Raw genomic sequence first — 19,777 nt, 5'->3', positions numbered from 1 at the left:
GAAACAGAGTTTATCCACCTCTTATTAGAGTTTATCCACCTCTCAAAAGAGTTTATTCACCAATTGCAACTTTTAACATTCAAAAATCACACTGTATTATCCACATTCACAATATGTACACTCATCAACACTCTAGGAACCATAATACCACTGGTATTGATATAAACATTGGACAATAACCTCCACCGTCATCAAAAATGTTCTGAATGCCTTTTTTAAAAATCCGATATCGCATGGCACAGTCCACCTTACCGTGATCACGGAATTCATAGTTTGCCCAACTCTTATTTTACCACTACACCCCTGCTCACAATGTAGGCCTAGGTTTTACTGCTCACACTGGAAGGCAGCTGTCAGCAATTTCTGACATACCAGTACTCTCCAGAATTATTGGCACCTTTGGTAAAGTTGACTAAAAACAGGTATAAAAACTTTTGGGCCCAGTTGTTCAAAAGTAATTTGATCAGATCTCGGCTATCTGATTTTTTTGGATCAAATGTATCCCAATCCAACTCAAAAGTTTTGAACAACACAAAGTGAAGATTTTATCCAGGTAAAAAAAAACAAGATTAGATTATGTGATCCAATCCGATTTGAGGATATTTTTTTCAAATTTGGGGATATATTTTCAAAATTGGATCCAATCCGATAGCCGAGATCCGATCAAATAACTTTTGAACAACTGGGCCTCCCTTGTCCTGCATATGCTGCTTGGATTTTGAAATGATCACTGTTTTAATTACTTAATTAAGTTACTTAATTCTTATACTAATGGAGTCCAGTAGTGAAAGGTAATAGCATTAGAATATGGTAGATCTTTGTCTTTTGTGTGATGACATTTTGCAGAGTCAGAGGGACATTACTGGTGTTTGAAAACACGTTGACCAAAATGTCAAATGCCACTGAACTTTGAGGATTTTCTCAAAATTGTCTTGCTATGTCTTGCACATGTTCTGCTAAATATGAGAGATGACACTTATGCATAGGCCTACTTCTGACTATTCAGCTACATCACTAAGCTTAGAGCTATATCACCAAATGGTGGGTCATTAAATGGGTGCTTCAGATTTGTGGGTGGTTTAGGTTTTGGGGAGGCCCAAAATTATTTTCTTTCATAGTGTCCAAAATTTCTAGCGCCACCCCTGTGTGGAAATTGTAAGTAAGTAACTTTAGCATGTAGTTGAACTCTTTTGATCATGAATTTGTGTACTGGATCATCTTTTTATTAGTAGTTATCTGTTTAACGCTGAACAAGCAATTCTTCACTCTCTAGGAGGATCATGTTACTGATGACAAACTTGGAGTCTTGAGAGCGTTGGCTGGTGTGAGAACAAAAGCGCCTGTTTCATGGTCTGAAATGGAGGTCAGAGTGTAATGACTCATTCCATACTCTAGAGGGCGATGTAGGACTGATGGAGCTGTGGTTTGGTGTCTGGTTCCCATCCATCATCAAATACTTTGGATGACGTAGACATTCTTAATTATGACCAGTGTAATGATTTCCAGTGTATCAGAGCATAGCATAAACATAGCTAAGGTAACTCATTTTCTATTATAAAATAATTTTGTACAAGAAAGACCTATTGTTATTGTGTCAAGTATGTGGGACTACAATATTACATTACATTACATTTGGCTGACACAATATATGCATTTTATATCAGTATCAGGAGTAAGTGTACAGGAATGGGATTTACATTTTTGGAAAGAGGTTTCTTGCTGCATGTAACACTTGGAAACAAGAAAATGTGGTTAAAAAAGCTTATCAGGCCTAGGGGCATTGATTCAGATGTCAAATTATGAAAGCAGGTATGGTCAACCTCTGAGAAGGTTTAAGACAAAAAAGCAAGCATTGTTATAACTAACATTTACCACCATTTTTCCCCTCAGAAGTATACTATCCTCACAAAGTCAAGTCGTTCCATCTGCTTCTGTTTCGCTAGTGGTCAGCAGACACAAAGCACACACACTGCAGAGAGTGCTGCCTGCCTGCCAGCCTGCTTTATGTGTGTTGACTAGCAACATACCAGCTGTCAGCTCTCTGTAAACCCCACAACCAAATGCAGGCAATTTTGGCTAATCAAATATAATTTGTGATGTATGACTGTCACAGCCATGACCTGGACAAAAGCATGGGGACGCCAAGGCTAAAACTTTCCACTTGTGGCCCTATGATTAATGGATCTGTGCATGGTTTACCACTCATGTAAATAAGACATTGGGAAAACACACAACATGCAAACTAAGACCAATTCAAGACTGATTTCTGTGGAAAGGCTAGCGCAGCGGTAAGAACTATACTCAAAGCTTTTCACTATTTTTTCCAAAATTATTTTCGGTGTTAACCACTGAAAGGTGTATTTCTACTGTGATCACTATAGTCAAGTTTATTTGTTGGACTACCACCGGAAAAAAATAATACTAACAAGATTGAGTGTAAACATGTGCCCTGATCTTATTAATTAATCAATTAATCCCAAATTAGATTTTACAAATAGTGTTACCCTGTAAACAACACTGCCATCTCATTATTCAATATTCATTCATTACATTACACTTTGCAGGGTAGCCTGCACTAGGATGGACATTTTACATAAGGAATGAACCATTAGGCTCTCACTCTTAATGGTAACAAATTCACCTTATTCCAGGTATTCTTAGACAAACAAATATGTCATTTTAACCCTACACGTGCCTGTCCATGATATGTTGTCAACGTGGCCCAGGTTATAGGCAATGTGCATCCATTTTCTTCATGGCATTCTTAAATTAAGTGTGACTCATCGGGCAGGAATGCACTGTTTCAGATTGCTGTGGTGATGGACATTTGGTATGCAAGTATTTATTCTGCAACTTTGCAGTTTATGTGTGATTTTATTTAAGCATACCATATAAATTGTACTGTGTGTAAAAGTTTGAAACATCAACAGAGACAGGAACAGTAACAGACACATATGTAAAAGTGGAAATAAAATACGCTTTTGACTGCTGTCATGTACTGGCATCTCTAAATCACTTGAGTTGTTCACGGCAAGGCTGCAGAGAGATGTTCCATGAGTCAATTTAAAGCAGATTACACACGCAAAGAGAGATTGAGAGAGAAAGAGAGAGAGAGAGATCCAAAAAATGGTCTTCCACAGAAAAGAGGGAGATTTGACCCACCCTCTCCTTTCATTTAAAATAAGCTCCAAGACTACATGCATTGGTTGCAATATAGGCTACAGTAGTTTCTCGTCATTACGCATGGCATATAATACAACTTAGATGTTAGGTTATTACTTACTTACTCTCTGTTGTGCGAATTCAACTACACAGAAAGCTTTACTTCAGAGGTACGAAACCGGACGCTCCAGCCATAGTCTCTGTGGGCATGCGCAGTGGGAACATTTGAAAAAAGCCGTGCATTTTTGAGAGGGTGCTTAGATGAGTATGACTGTCATTTAGCCCAAGTAAAAGAGCTATCACTGCTAGGATTCTACACGTAACTTTGTGATCCTTGACGGGCCGACGCGTGGAATTATAGAGTCGGCAATATAAATGCAACAGTTATTTTTTGGAGTTTCATCGGGGGCTGTCATCGGTAAACTTCGAACCATTGTTTGGTGAGTAACAAAGTATCTGACGTGACTAACGTTAACGTCTATCCACTTTGTTTCGTTTGGTCCAACTAAAAGTTGGTTCATGCTGACTTATTGTGTTTTAGATATTTTATGGTCCTTATGAAACTACTACCTGTCTCAAATCACTTTTCTGTGAATCAATTCTGCTGAAAGAATCTTTGTTGAAAACTTGAAAGGAATTGAGATGGAGAAGAAGGAATCACATTAGTATCGTTACTTGGTTGCACTTCCATTCTGACGTTAGTGAATGTGGCGTTTCGGTACTTCTTTCTAACGATGCTGACCTGTTTCTAACAGCTGAGCTCGTTGCTTGTGTTCGGTGGCATGTCATCTATCCGTGTTGAAGAGCTCATGTTTCCAGTTGTGTACATCAGTCTCTTGACGTGCACCTTCACATGAACATGGAGTTTTGTCTCGACAACAGATTGCTCGTTTCGAATAGAATTAGAAATGTGGGAGTTTAGCCTACTTCTGACTTGTCAACCAAAGCCTTTGTGATTTTCACATTAGTGCTCCACAAGAGGAAGACATTCTCAGACATTTTAGATGGCACCTGTACCTTCGGACTGGTTTGACCTGTCTTAGAGATGCTGATGGAAAGTCACAGACGTCATTTGCACTTGCTCTTATATTGTAAATGGCACTGAGAGTTGCATTACATTACATTTAGCAGACACTTCTTGACCAAAGTGACTTACATATGTCAGCTATATTACAAGAGATCACATTGTCCCCGGAGCAACTTGGGGTTAAGTGCCTTGCTCAAGGGCGCAACGGTGGAAGCCGGGAATTGAACCGACAACTTTCAGGCTACTGCACGCTAGCCCAGCTCCTTAACCACTACACTACCAACGCCCCGATTTAGTTCCCTGGTTGGACAAAATTCACCCTTACAAAAAATAACTGCAGTTATGGGCCCTGAAACGGTGGTTATATTGCATTAAAAACAACAATAATAAAACAAAAATACAATACAGTAAAGTGCAGTTTCATGTCCACAATGTTACATTTATGCAGTAAAGTGTAGTAGCCCACAATATAGTTCAATGCAATTTGTTTCAAATTCCAAATTCCTCAAACACTTTTCTAAAGGCATTGCAATACTTTTACAAAGTCAATATAACACAGCTTATATTAAGCTATGCAGCAAAAATCCTAAGAGTCTCCTGACATGCATGTAGGCCTATGTGCCTCAGAGCTGTGTCCCAGGATGGGATATGCCCCCCCCCCCCCCCCAAGAAATCACTAGAACAGGATAACACAGGGCCCTGGAGCAACTAGCTGCTACATCTGATGACGCATGCAAGAGAGTAAATGGCAGGAGATATTGCTGAAAGGTTCAGCGTGATGTAAGTTGAAGTAAATGTTCCAGCTGACTGGTTCTCACTCCCTCGAAATAAGGCAATTCGCCAGCCCCTGTGTCAGTCTTTCCACTGGTAGTTCATTTTAAGCATAGACAATACAGAAACGGAATGAGGGTGGGAAGGGCTGGTTGCGCTGCAGAAGGTTGAAGAGGTCATGTTGCTGGTTGCTGTGAGTATCCTACGACCCCCATGACTGCTGTACCCTGTTCTTGGAAAACACATGGGTATGCCGTGGAAGTAGGCTACCCAGCAGCACTACACCTTTCCAGTTTTAGTTGTCACACAAATTTCTGATTTGTAGGTGTGGAGTATTTATGAAATGAACCGGAGGGAAGTGTGTGTGTGTGTGTGTGTGTGTGTGTGTGTGTGTGTGTGTGTGTGTGTGTGTGTGTGTGTGTGTGTGTGTGTGTGCGTGCGTGTGTGTCGGGACTGGGCGGTTTGGGTTGTCTTGAACAATAGGCCCCATGAGAGAATGGTGCTAACTATGTGTATGTGGGGGGTGACTTTCGGGGCACACCCAGTTCCCTTTTGGCAGCCCCCCAGGTTGGCCCGAGTGCTGAACCACACGCTGGGTCCTTCACACTCGCTCCCCTCTGGTTTCCTGATCCCTGGTCAGATAGCTGTCAACCTGTTGCACGGAGAGATTGAACTCGCTACTTGCAAAATCCCTCTTCTCTTTTCTTTTACACTGAAACCCTTATCCAGTTGGTGCAGCTCACGAAATATTGTCTGTCTGGATCCATTTCCCAGTATTTATTTATTAAGCAGACGGCATTATTTAGAGGAGCCATTCACAATAAATTAGAACCTGCTTAACACATGTATGTCCCATCCCAGAGGTTTTGCAGTTTAGTAAACAAACAATCAGTGCAAAACTCTGCAGCTTTCATGTGCATACTTTCTTTGAAGGATGACCAGCTTGTTGGAATGGGCTACACAAAGCCTTAAAAAGCTTGTCGAGGTACAGAAAAAACGCTAAGTCTCAGGCCACAGATTTATGTGAGTTCTCGTAACAGCATGATTTTTACGCTATGTGCAGGTATCCCTTGACAGATATGAAGCCATATCATATTACCCATGAGCTTCCTTTCAACTTCCCCCGGAAGAGTTTGAAGTTACAGAACTCATTTGGTCTTTGAAGACTGTGGCCATCTGCTGATGTGTATAGGTCAGGATTGTTACCACTGTGTCCTATAATGCAAGGAAGACATTGCCTTCATTAGTGTTGTCACAATGCCACAATTATGCCTTTCATAACGATACCATGCCTAAATATCTCAATACCAATACTGAAACCATACCACTGCAAAAACCCTAAATCAGTAAATAGACATAATAGGCCTAAATGACAGAACTTGGAACTGAAACTGATTGCAAATAGGGATGTAATGATTACCGGTATAATGGTAAACCACGATAAAAATGTTATACTATAATAATTACCGTTTTCATTTCAAACATCATGATTATCACTGTTGATTACCGCAGTGTGGAAACCGTGTGTTTAATCCTTCCCAGCTTCATCCGAGCCTGCTTTTGACATACAGTAGGCCTGGTACAATGGAACAAAACTGGTACCCTACTGATTCTGTTGTCTAATTGATGGTTTTAACTACGATTCGGATTAGGCTACACCTGATTTTAAAAGGCGGAACTTTTTCACCGCAAAATGTGCACTGTATTATGTAGCCACTCTGCGTCTTTTTATGTTCACGTCCACATTAAATCCATTCCACTCACGTTATCAGGAGAATACAGTAGCCTAAAGTTTTATTTTTAACGCTTACTTTGGTCTCACTCATTGCATCCAAATAACAGAAATAGTAAACTCCAAGTTATGGTAGGGTAAGTTAAGCCAATTTAACATGAAGAAAAAAGTGAACGGGACACTTTTTGAAACTATTTCAGCTTGTGTAGGCCTATCAGTGCTTTCTGAACATATTGAACACACTTTTAGAAATACTGTGATAATACCGAAAACCGCGATAATTTTGGTCACTATAACCGTGAGGTTAAATGTTCATACCGTTACATCCCTAATTGCAAATATGTTTTTATTACAACCTGATTAAAATTGTATTCTTAAAATATCAGTACTAATGAAATGGGGTATCATAACATATTTAGCCTAATCATTTCAAGGTATTGTGATACCTTTTTAGTATCAGTGAATTGTGCAACACCAGCCTTCATGTTTACTTTACTTGAATTGCCCCTTGGGGATCAATAAAGTATCTATCTGTCTGTCTGTCTGTCTGTCGCTGTATTGCACTACAGATATTCTTGTGAACCTAGCACACCATGTTGGGTCCCCATTGGCTGTCTGTTTACTACGCTTGCTCACAACCAATTGATACGATGTTCTGGCCTTCGTTGAGTAGAAACAGATGCACTATGATGCTTATTTGCCAGCAAACTAGGAAATTCTTCCCTGATGATGCATCACCTGCTGAATCAACTTGGCTAAATTTGGACTCAGTGGGAGGATTGACCAGCGGCTCTCGGTGCTCTTTTAAAATGTGGAAAAATGTGCTAGTTAGCACATTTGAAGTAAGTTTATCCTAATGAATCACCTGTTATCCAGTTGAAAATCTTTGGCCCAGATGTTGTTTGTTTGAGGAGACAGATGTAAATGGTTATAAACTGTGTTCTTTAGCTCATCTTTAGGCCACTGGATTTCTATCCTAGACTAGTCTTCTACACTAGATAGATGTCTGTATCCAGTGACATATGTTTTCGAAAACGGACAAGAAAGAGAATTGCTTTTAAATTCTATTTACAATGTACCTATTCCACACAGTGTTTTGATGTTGTCTTATTGTGAAACTTCCTCATGTGCAGAGCAGCTTGTTCTCACCACATACTGAAATGAAGAGCATGCTCTGTTTTGTTGATAAAGACAGGGGGTTGACAAAGAAGGGGCCAAGAAGGAGAAAAGGGAGGACTCCCAGATCCTTTAAACTGCACTCCATGGCTCACAGTCTCCTCCACATGCCAGACATTCTAAAGCTCCAGTTCACTTGGTGCTGAGATGTCACGGTTTTGCATTAGGACAGAATGCATTGAGCAGTTTGTGAAACTCTGTGGGCCAAGTTTCTTTTACTTTTAAGAGGCAGTGTGTGTGTGTGTGTTGCAGACATTTCAAAACATTGCTTGATCATTGCTTGTGTTGCAAAACATTTCACAGCCAAGCATTGCATTCAAAAAATACACATTGACCAATACAATCCATGTATGTTAGGAACTTGCAGGCAGTGTCTGCGTATGTCCCTATTTGCCCACCTGCACTTAAATGTAGGAAATCTGTGTCAAGTTGCAGCCATGGTCAGCCCCTACACCCTCCACCCACAGACATACTCCACCCCCCACCACCCTCCCTCTCTCTTCCGCTCCATGACTGTGGGTACAGTCTTGATTAGCACCAACCTAGGCCTCAGAGGGACAAACAAAGCCTAGCCTTCCGCAGGCTACCTTCCTGAGCAGTAGAATGGGCAGTAGAATGGGCAGTGTCCAAGAGCACAGCAACACAGACCTGGAGCTCCAGGCAAACCGTGTTCTTTCCAGTGTTCTCACCCTCGCTGTGTGCTGGAAAATCACGTTTGCCAGCTGAATGATAGCAGTTGTGTGTTGTGTGTGTGTGTGTGTGGGGGGGGGGGGGGGGGGGGGTTTGGGTGGGGGGTGGTTTCTGCTTGTCTGCTGTGAGATTGCTGGCAGAGAAACCAATCAGTTCTGCTGCTTCTGAAAGGACTCTGTTGTCTATCGCATGTGGTGTACTTATGCAGAACCATGGGAGCCAGAGGAGACGTTTCATTATTCCTGCACCGCATGATTATCAGTAATCAGGTGACATATCGCTAATGTATCCCGCCAGGAAGGGCATGAATTAAGGCTGCACTAAATTTAACCCACGGTGGACAATCCTGATCCCAAATGTAATTTAGTTCAGAGGTTACATTTAATTTCTGTCTGGAAATTTGTCCCTAAATAACACTGTGGAACAGATATTGCGATATGTCCGTATTTGGTTTTTCATTGCCTGCAAACTCAATAACTGTGGCGCTCTGACGTGAGGAATGGAAGCACATGTCTGAGTTTTGTTTTTTTATTTCTTAGTCTTTATTTGGTGATGTAAAAGATATCTCTCGCTCTATTTTTGGACCACGGGAGCAATAACAATGCTGTGGAACGTGTGAGATAGGAAGATGGAATCTAGTGGTTAGGTCACCCTCATTCTTGTAGATGTAAGAAACGAAAAACGGGGAGAATGCGAGTTTCCCAATCCAACATCCATTCATCTTTAAGGAATTGGAACATGTTGCAAGTTTTTGCTGACAGCAGAGGAACATTCCAGAACATTTCAGCGCTGCGGATGTTGTTAATTTTGTTATTGTCACGATTGACTCTCCGTTCTTTCTCAACCCCCTTTGCTGAGTGGCTCAAGGCCTCACTTTGTGGTCTTTGTTAATGTCCCTTCGAAAGCCATCTATTCCCAGCTGAGGAACCCTCATGGAGTTTGTGGTCCGTCAAGGCCGCAGGTGGCCAGGAATGAGCCCAGTAAAACTCACGATAAGCAGCCATGCCACTTTGCTTCTGTATCATTGTGTTTGCGCTCTGTCGTGTATTTAAATAGAACAACACTTTGTCCATAAATGGCCTGTAATTAGGTAAAGCTTTTCTTTTTTTTTTTGCTAAATGCTGTGGTCTGGTGTGTGTCGAACCCAAAGTCCCATGGGGCCTTGTTCACTTGGTGGTTTGAGGGGTTTGGCCTCTTGTGCATTTCCTGTCAGACTGGAAGGGTCTTAGACTGAACACGTCGGAGGCCTCCAGAGAACCATATTTTTAGCCCATTGCCAACACCTCTGGGATTTACCTCCAGTGAAGAAAAGGACTCAATCCTGTCAGAGTGACTTCCCTCACTTCTGATGGTGAGAACCAGTTGGACTATTGGGTCCTTAGTGAGTTGTTTGAACAATTACTCCATTCTAGGAGTTTCCGAAAAGATCTTATCTCTTGGCATTTCAACAGTTCCCACTTGGACCTTTTTCAAAAGATGCAATACCTTCTCCGTCAAATTTGTGCCAGGGTCATGGATATGAATTATGTCCAACTGGGCTTAGAACATCGATCAAATATTGTTGCACTCAAGTATGTTAAGAATGGTCAGAGTCAACAAGTTGGGTAGCTATGACTAATGGAAAAAGATCAACATTGTTTCTGGAATCTTTCCTTTTCCCACATAGGTCATCATCAGTTGTTATTCTTCCACTGCCAGTGCTCACTTGTTTGTGTCTGGGTGAATGCTTAACGGAGCCAATCTTCTAAGTTGGCATGAGGAAACAACTTTTGTGAGATGTCACCCGCTGAAAAGCTCTCACCCCTCCAAAAGCGCCAGAAATAGGAACAGCCGATTCTGTTCCCAGTTCAGCTACAGAGGTCCCTGACTGCGCTCCCAGGCCACCTTTGTTTATTGTGTTTGTGTCTGTGTGTGTATGAATATATTTGAGAGGCAGAACCATCAATTAGTGATGCGCTGTGTGGTCCCCTGAGAAAGAGGACCCTTGTGTCTTCTGCTTTGCATCGTCATGTGACCAGGCGGGGCGGAGAGGGCTGGAAGGGCCGGCCGGTCGTCCTGTGAGGGGCCCGTTTGTTCGCCAAGGACCGCCAGCTGTGGGGATTAACCCTGCACCACCTCACACGTCTCCAAGCCCTCAAGCCGCAAACATCCACCAGAGCCAGTCTGCTGCCAAGGACTATCTGCCACCCTCCTTTTCACACTTCTGTGTTTTTTCTTTGTTTAACCTTTTTTTTTCGTCTTTAGAGTTGTGGTTGCAACTTTAGCATGGTAAGTACCGTCACAATTAAGAGTTATTGGATTTTTTGCAGACTTTCAGCAACACACTGAGAACACTACAAATTCTCACTAAACTGTCCGGTAAGGTGGACCTTATCTGGAGCTTTTAGAGAAGTGTTAGGGTCGTCAGGGACAAATGAGGAGGTGAAATGAGATTTTACCCAGATCTTGATGAGCTTCCACTCCTATGTCCAAATCCCAGCCTGCCACGAGGAATCCCTGGGATCCTGTTCGTGGGTAGGTGGCTTGGATCCCTTTGATCCTGTTTGTGGGTGTATATGTTGTGCATGTCTGAAGAGGTCTCTCATTTTCATATGAAAGGTTGGTCTGTAGGTTTCGATGTCCTTCTCATTGGCACCAGGAGCGTACGGAGGGGTGGACAACCTCGCTCTCATGACCCAATAACCATGATGAAAGATTTCAATAACACACTCTGGAGCTCGTCTGGCTTGTGGGCAGCCACCGCAAAATGTGGTTACTTTGCAATATCCGTCACGGCTGATGTGATTTGACAGAAAGGAACGGTGGTTGGCGAGGGAACAAAAAGGCAGGGCAGCTGAGAAAGCTGCCCTGAATTCAGTATGATTTGTGACTTGTGTGTGTGTAGGGTGTGGGGGGGAGGTGCTCAAAGGATGTGTGTACCCTTGGATACTAGCATGACTACTTGCAGGTCTACAGTAAACAACACATCGTGCACAGTGCCTGATGTTGACAGTGCTTGTTCCATCAGCCTACCTGTTAAGCCACACACGGGCACCAGTCATGCTCGGGCGACTGTTAAGTATCAGCGCAGTATCATTTTAATAGGTTTGCTTTTGTCAAAAAAGTACATTTATAATATATTTCACATTTATTTAAATTAAACACCCTTCTATTCTGAGCCATGCATTAGCTGCATGTTCCACATTTCTATACTAGTGGCATGGGAGATCATGACTTGGCACTACTGCTGCTGATGTGCTGCAAAGGTTTAGCCAGCTGACGGGATAATAGTTGTGGACTTGTGGGCACTATATCTCTCTTGGATTTGGTGCAAACGACTCCACAGTGTGGGGGGGGGGGGGGGGGGGTCACAACAAGGACAGAGAGAGAGAGAGCGCCATGACACTATATGGAGACAGGTCACCATCTTACTGCCCTGTTGATTCTGCACCAGATAAATTGTTTATTTTTTTTTAATCACTAAGGGAGTCTGTGTCCTCCTGTCCTGTTTCCGTCCTGTCCTGGCGTGAACTCAACCGCTCACTTCTGGATCGGAGGCATGCGTTGAGGGATTATTTGGCCCAGCTGAGACTCCGCTTCCTACCGCATCCATCACAAACAGGACTGGAAGGGGGTGACTTGTTTTGTATCTCTGTTGCGGTGCTGCGTGAGAGAAGAATTCACATCCCAATTTGCTTTGCTTCTGAGTGTCCCGCTCTTGACCTCAAGCAGTCACACCCCTAGCCACTGTGGTGACACACATCATTCTTTTGCCTTATTGTCTGAACTCCTCATGATCCTCATTTGCACAGGGAAGAGACTCTGTGACACATGTAGGGCCCTGATTTAAATGCTAGGCAAAGTGCAAAGTCTAAAGTCTAACTAAAGCTTACTTAATAACTATGCAAAATCTATTTGCGGAAGTCAGTGTTGGGCAAGTTACTTTAAAATCGTAATGTATTATGTATTACTTATTACTGTCATTTCAAAGTAATTTGTTACATTATGATATTACTGTCTCTGAATTGTAAGGCATTACACTACTATTGTATTACTTTTAAGTTACTTTTACCACAATATCTAGAAATATGGATTTGGAATTCTAAATGCAGTTGGGTCATTCCACGTCAGTTCAACCAGGGCCCACGCACTTAGGTCTCAAAAAATTACCAGGTGTACCTATGTTACCCAGGAGACACACTGTAAAATTACTCTTATGTAAGATCAATACTTTCCAAGATACAGCCAGTTTTATAGGGGGAGGGGGTGTCGATTTTGCTCGGCCTCTTTTTTTTGTCAAAGTTCACAAGCCCACAGCGCAAGAACTAAACCATGTAGGAGGCTCAAATTGTGCATGCTGGTACATAAATAGGAATAGTATGTAGCAAAATAGTCACGTTTGGTCTGTATAATCCTGCATGGTCATAGCTGTCCCTCAAAGTTGATACAAATTGTATTGGAGTTTTTGGCTGGGCTCTGTTTAAGCCTTCAGAAGACATATTTTTACTCAACATAGGCTCTTGATTTATTTTTCTTACTGAGATAAGTAGAAACACTCTCACAAAAAACAATGAACAGAAAATAAATCCCTTCAGGGTCTGAACAGCAGACCTCACAAGTCTGAAAAATAATTTTGGTTATCATTTTCAGAGCACCCAAACACCTTGTGGGAATATACAAAGATTTTTTAAATAGGTTTTTCTTTATTCTCCATGATCCCTTCTTTTTGAAAACACCAATTTGACTTGTCTTATGCAAATCTTTCTTTTTTATTTTCCACCCTGAACATGGGCAAAATGCCCCATTGACATCAATATGTTTTATATAGTCACCACACTGCCACCTGTGGTTGTATAGAGTAACCTGTAGACTTGTAAGGTCTGCTGTTCAGACCCTGAAATGATTTATTTTCTGTTCATTGTTTTTTGTGAGAGTGTTTCTACTTATCTCAGTAAGAAAAATAAATCAAGAGCCTATGTTGAGTAAAAATATGTCTTCTGAAGGCTTAAACAGAGCCCAGCCAAAAACTATGTAACAAATGTAATTGTAATCTGCCGCTAGGGGCGCGTCTCGATTTCTAGGCTAGTGCTTCCATACTTCCTTGAAAAAAGTATTTTGAGTATTTTCTAAATACAAAAATACAGTATTTTATTTTAATACATAATATGGTTACTGTATTTTGTAGTTTATTTTGATACATTAAAAATGAGGGTATTAGGTATTTTATTTTGAAATACATTCTGATGTATTTTTGCACATCCCTGCCTGTTCCCAGCATTAGAACAACACTTTGCGATGGTTAGCTTGTCACCTGTGACGATATATGCTAGGCCTAAGTGACTGACCTATCTGGGTGCGTTTGGAGATGCCTGATGAAATCAGACGTTGTTGAATAGGCATAATTTATCCTGGTGCCACACACCTTGCATGTAGCTGTTCGCTTATTTCCTCTGTGCAGTTTTTGTAACCGAAAGTAATGATAAAAGCACAACTCCGGGAGGACTTCTTGTCGCCATGGTCAATGCATTTATATCTGTGAGTGTGCGCACATAGCGCATGCGTTACATTGCACATTATGGCAAAGGGGCCATGCCGCTCATTATATGTTTCACAAAGTATATGTAGCATTAAAATAAAATAGAAATACATTAATAAATTTAGATTAAAAAAGCAATAATTGCATGAAATACAGCTTGTTCAGGATTCTCGAAGCTCGAGTCCGAGTCAAGTCTGAAGTCTTTTGAGTGGAGTCGCAAGTCAAGTCTGAAGTCACTGTTTTTGCGACCTAAGTCCAAGTCCCCATCTTTTTTACATTTCTATCTCTTCATTCTCTTTAATTCAAGTTCACAGCATGAAGCTGACATGAAGAGCATTTATGCTTGATCAAGAATCAAAAAGATGCGTGGCACCGCTCTAAATGTTTCATTAAATTAATTGTGCTATTTCGCGAGGTATAGAGATCTTTCGGTTTCACACACAAAGTGCACTTAACTGTTCTTCATATCCTAGTTGTCTCTGATCAATTGAAAATAATGAGTGTAGGCTTATGTCCATCCAGTCAGTTGCAGCCAGCCACAGTCATCTTCAACCAGTAACAGGAGATGCGTTCCATTTGCTCAGTTGTTTGCGAATATGTATCAAAACATAACACCACTTAATTTCAGGTTAAAATGCATTGTAATGCGCGTTACTGAAGTTTGTACCGAGTAAATAAAATATTACCCAATAGTTTTTTGTAATGCCTTACATTACTGCGTTACAGCAAAAAGCAATATATTACAGTAATTACATTACTTTTGTAACTCGTTACTCCCAACACTGGCGGAAGTAACACCATAAGAAAGATCCTAAACACAAACATTGGTGGGTCTGCTAAAAGCTGTCTCACTCCACATCGGTGGGTCTGCTATAAGCTGTCTCACTCCACATGATGCTGTTAGTTCATGCATGAGAACTGTGGTCATAAACCGACTCCACACTTTTCCCAGCATTTCCATTGGTGCCCATAGGGACACAGTACACAGCCAAACTCGTATAAGTGAAATGTAAGTAGTCAAACGTAAAGCAGTTGATCCTGCATCTACAAGTATGTTTAGCATGAAACTTAACATCATTACCGGTCTCTTGTATTTGTGATGTGACAGATATGTGATATTACAGAATGTGACATGAATGTTACATAATAGCACCGCTAGTCTGGAAAAATACTGATTGTGCCTAATTTTTGGATGGCTGCTGTCAGCAGAGAGACCTATTGACTTTGACAGTGATGCAGCTGCTTTGCTGTCGAGGTCGTTTTTGAGGAAGCTTCACCCTGCCACAGTGCCTGGCTTGCATCCCTGGACGAACAGATTTATGGCCGGGGATTAATCGCAGCGAGGCCAGAGGGGCTGCCGATTGCGTCGATCCGTGACTGCCATTAACCTCTTGTTAGGAGATAATGGCCGCAGGGAGTGGCGGGAGGAAGTTTGGAAAGGGAATTCGGAATGTCTCTGTCCAAAGTCCTGGAGTGGGGTGGAAAAGTTGGGAATGAGGTTGGAGGGTTGGGAGGGTTTGGAGGGGTTTAGTTGGAGTGCATGGAAAATCAGATGATCCAGGGAAGCCTCAGGGTGGAGTATAAACTGAGGCACTGCAATCTACCGAGTGCAATGGGACCGGCGACCAGGGCTTTTTGAATAGGACTGACATCCAAAATATACACTTGTTCTCTCTCTCCTCCAAACACTGCACAGTGTCTACTCCCCTATAAAGAAAACAGTTTAGTTTAATCAGCTTTTCAGCTTCAATCTGTCTACATTTTCTTATTCCCAGAGGTCCTTTAAATCCAATACTCAATGTTCCAGCCCATGCAATGTTGGACGTGCTACATGTTGAGGGTGTAATTACTGTATATGGGGACGCTTGCTCCCCATGTAGGAGTTTTGGTATTAAAGTGGGGTTTTGGTGGACGGAAGTAACAGTTTAACGAGTTCTGATGGGTCTGTTGGAGTTTTGGTTTGGTCCAGGTTTAGACTCCTGTACTGACACTGTTACAGCTGTTTTCTTAAGAGCCCAATACTACACAGGTCAGGAACTCATGCACAGTTGTAAAACCACACACACACACACACACACACACACACACACACACACACACACATCTGACACCATGCACACTTTGGGGCTTTGAGCTAATAGTTGGGAGAGAGACTGGATTTCCAATGAAGGTCTGGCCACAAAACTGTTTTCATTACTTCAGCGCATAATGACATGCAGAACAAGAGGGATGTGTGCTCCTAATGTAATTTCATTCCCCCCCCCCAAGTGTATTGCATTCAAATGGTTTGGGATCGCTCGAATAGGTTGCGAGGAAGGGGCCTCCAAACTGTTTACGCTCCTTTTTGCTCTCATATATTTTTCTTTCTGCCCACACTCCTGGAAGTTCTTTTCCTGGTCTCGCCCTGTTTATTCATGCAAACTCAACTTAGTTTACCCATGCCACTTGATGTCGACTTTTTTTTCGCATATGTTGTTTCAGCGAGAGAATGTCCGAGTGCAGGCTCTCTTCCTCTTAATGCGAAGCACATTCTGCGGCTTTTGGGCGGAAGTCAAGTTTCCTAAGCACTGTCTCCTCTATCCTACTTTTATTGTCAATAATTTAGTCTGGGTGAGATATTATTTTATGTAGCACTCAACAAAGAGATGGACAGCTGAAAAAACAAGATGGCTCACTACTGCTTGGACAGCCTTTTATTTTAGATGACGCCATCGACACCTTAGGAAAAAAAAATGTCAAAATGGCACCAGTGGGCTCCGCTTGTAGATTTTCCCATGGTTAACGTCTTGCTCAGATTTCATATTAGCACAAAGCATAGTCACTTCCTCTTACTCATAGATGTCTGCGTAGTTTAAACACAACAATATGTCCAGACATATTTGTTCGCTGCAGCAGGTCTGTTTATAAAATGAGGCTAAATGGTAATCGTGGCATAACATGCCATAGGTAGGTATGACATGGTATTTCGGGACAGTGTAGTGAGATAAATGGATGTTTTCACAATGGCCAGGTCTTTGTTGAATTCCGTAGGTGTGAAAGGCTTTATATTCACTCACAGATTGGAACAGTGTGCCAGTCTGGAAGTATCTGTGTAAACAAAGCACAATGCTTGTAATTTCACCCTCCAAATGAGCAGACGTTGTTTTTGTTTGAGCCAATGCACGTCTGGTGTTTAAAGTTTTGTGTTCTAAAAATATAAGCATGATGACATCATCAGGTTCTCTGACTGGAACATCATGGATCTATTAACACAGAGCTCCCTGTGCCAAATCACAGGAACAAGTCACGGGTCCTGCTTATAAGAGATATAAATCTACTGCACCTTACTGTAGGTTACACGGAACAGAAATGCTCATGAAGCACTTCAGTGTGTCCTAATCAATTTGTGTGGGGCACAGGTATATTTACAGAAGTGGACTCACTCATCCTCGCCCTTTGCTAATGCTGAGTTCACACATACAGTATTAACTCACATATTATCTGGGTAGGTCACATTGTTGTCGCGTGCGTCTAGCTCTGTAGCTGACTGTGCGGTGTGACGTCTTTGGGTGGTGTTACTATAACTACCTTTTGTATCAGTATCAGTATCTTGTCGAAAACTGGTTGAGCTGTACTCGCATGTTTACTGTTTAGTGGCTCTCTGTGAAGCGAAATGAAGTGGGTGAAGTGAGATCATTTAAAGGTGGAGTCTGCGATTAATTCTAATCCCACCCGGATTTTGCCAGATTCAGTGAATTACTCTTCACAGCTCTTACTCAGCATTGTGGTTCGGACCAAACCATAAACAATCTTAGCCAACCATTTCATTGTGCTCGTTGATGCCCAGAGCTATGGACTGAACAATTCTATCTTTCCAGTCATATAAACACCCCGCCCCATCACCCCATGTTTTTGAAAATCATTAACAAGTTGATTAAGCAAATCAATCTTAGCCAATCAATTTGGTACACGGAAGGCAAGGCTGGGATTTGATTGGCTATTAAGCTCACGCAACTGTTTGTAACACCAAATGACGGACTACAGTGTACTGATTAGTGTGGATGGCCTTGGTCATGATGGCCCTTCTCCTGGTGCTCACCCCCCTCTCCATCTTCTTCTCCCCCCATAGCTCCTGAGGAGAGAGTGCCATGCCCGAGGGATCCCACAGCGCCACTCATGACGTCCCGATGGGCGAAGGTGAGCTTCATCTCTCTCATTCTCTCTCTCTCTCTCTCTCTCTCTCTCTCTCTCTCTCTCTCTCTCTGTCTCTCATATTCTCTCTCTCTCTCTCTCTCTCTCTCTCTCTCTGTCTCTCATATTCTCTCTCTCTCTCTCTCTCTCATGCTTTTTTCTCTTTCTCATTCTTTCTTCCTTTTTTCTTTCTCACTCTTTCTTCACCTACCTCCCAACCCATACCAGACACTCTCCCTCTCCAGTTCTCTTTTCTATCCTTCCCAGTCTATCTCCGTCTCTCTGCTTACCTCTCTCATCTCCCACCCCCCACAGTGTCTCCACTTATATGTAGTACTGGACCCACAGTTTTCGTCTTGGGGGTTTTCCACCACATACAGTATACTATAAACTATAATAAACAGTCAATTACGGTTACTTTATTTGCTTTCAAGATTGGACCACCCCCCCCTATCTCCCGAGGGGGTCATATATGGTTTGTGAGTTTAGCAGGGTTCTCCAACATACAGTGGACATGTGTTTGAACAGCATTCAGAGATCAGTTTTTATAACTTATTGTTGCTCTAAAGACATACTCTAGACTGACCGCTTGTGTGTCTTGAGTTTTACCATGGCACACTCAAAAGGAAAGACTTCACACTGTCCCCCCACCCACATTGCTGAGCAGTATATCATCCCATGCATAGTTTCTCTTAATGCAACTTCAGCAGGGCCTTCTATTAAAGTCAACAAGGTGTTGGTCACAGTAGATCAGTTGACATGAATGGATACGTGTGGCCTCTGAGACTTTATCTCTTCTCACAATCTGTCTGTTGGTTCAGTAAACAGGGGCCTGTTCACAAGGTATGTCAAGGGTGGTAGAGTGGGGGTGGTTGCGGCTGGGAGGGGCAGTCATGTCGAGTGGAGACGGGACGTCACCTACCTGGTGTGTTTACAGAGCAAAAAGCCACTGCAGTATCCTGCCAGTCATGGTCCAGCTCCTGGGCAGCAAGCGACCGCCGTCTTTAGGAAACACGTGCAGAACAAATTAGGGCCTGTCAGGAGCCTTGGAGCTGATGCAAATCACCTGGGTAGGCAGAGGCCAGACGTCAGAGTGTGTGGAAAATAAGTATGCATGTTTAGACTGTTTGGTTGTGTGTATGTATGTATGTGTGTTTGTGTGGAGAAAGAGAGAGGGATAGAGCGAGAGGGAGGAGAAAGAGAAAGAAAGAGAGAAAAAAAGGCAAACCAAACTGAAGGCACAGAGCTGAAAGTCTGATTCTTGTGGTGCCTGGCCACAAGAATGCAAAGGGAATAGGGATTTACTGCTTTCTCTGTCATTCTCTCTCTTTCTCTCTCTCTCTCTCTCTCTCTCTCTCTCTCCTGCCCTCCCTCCCTCTCTTTCCCTTTCTCTTCTCTCTCTCTCCTGCCCTCCCTCCCTCTCTTTCCCTTTCTCTTCTCTCTCGCTTTCTCTTCCTCTCTGCAGTAGAACAACTGCCTGTTGAGAAGCCCTCTGGGCAAGCTTAGAGGTCTGCATAGAGGCACAAGGCCACGG

General features: G+C 42.4%; 1 protein-coding gene across 2 annotated transcripts in view; it reads left to right on the top strand.

The window, feature by feature from the left end:
- The first annotated feature begins 3,395 nt into the window (after positions 1 to 3,395).
- LOC121712336 (pleckstrin homology domain-containing family G member 3) overlaps positions 3,396 to 19,777 on the top strand; it is a 68,792-nt gene continuing 52,410 nt past the window's right edge. For both annotated transcript variants that reach the window (XM_042096533.1, XM_042096532.1), the window contains exons 1-2: positions 3,396 to 3,602; positions 18,182 to 18,249. In XM_042096533.1, coding sequence (XP_041952467.1) covers positions 18,201 to 18,249 — 49 coding nt within the window. In that variant the 5' untranslated portion in view covers positions 3,396 to 3,602; positions 18,182 to 18,200. The remainder of the gene's footprint in view (positions 3,603 to 18,181; positions 18,250 to 19,777) is intronic.

This window comes from Alosa sapidissima, chromosome 6 (genome assembly GCF_018492685.1).
Source record: "Alosa sapidissima isolate fAloSap1 chromosome 6, fAloSap1.pri, whole genome shotgun sequence".
Taxonomy (NCBI): Eukaryota; Metazoa; Chordata; class Actinopteri; order Clupeiformes; family Clupeidae; genus Alosa; species Alosa sapidissima.
The sequence above is the reverse complement of the archived record's forward strand: the minus strand, read 5'-3'. Positions and strand labels throughout refer to the sequence as shown.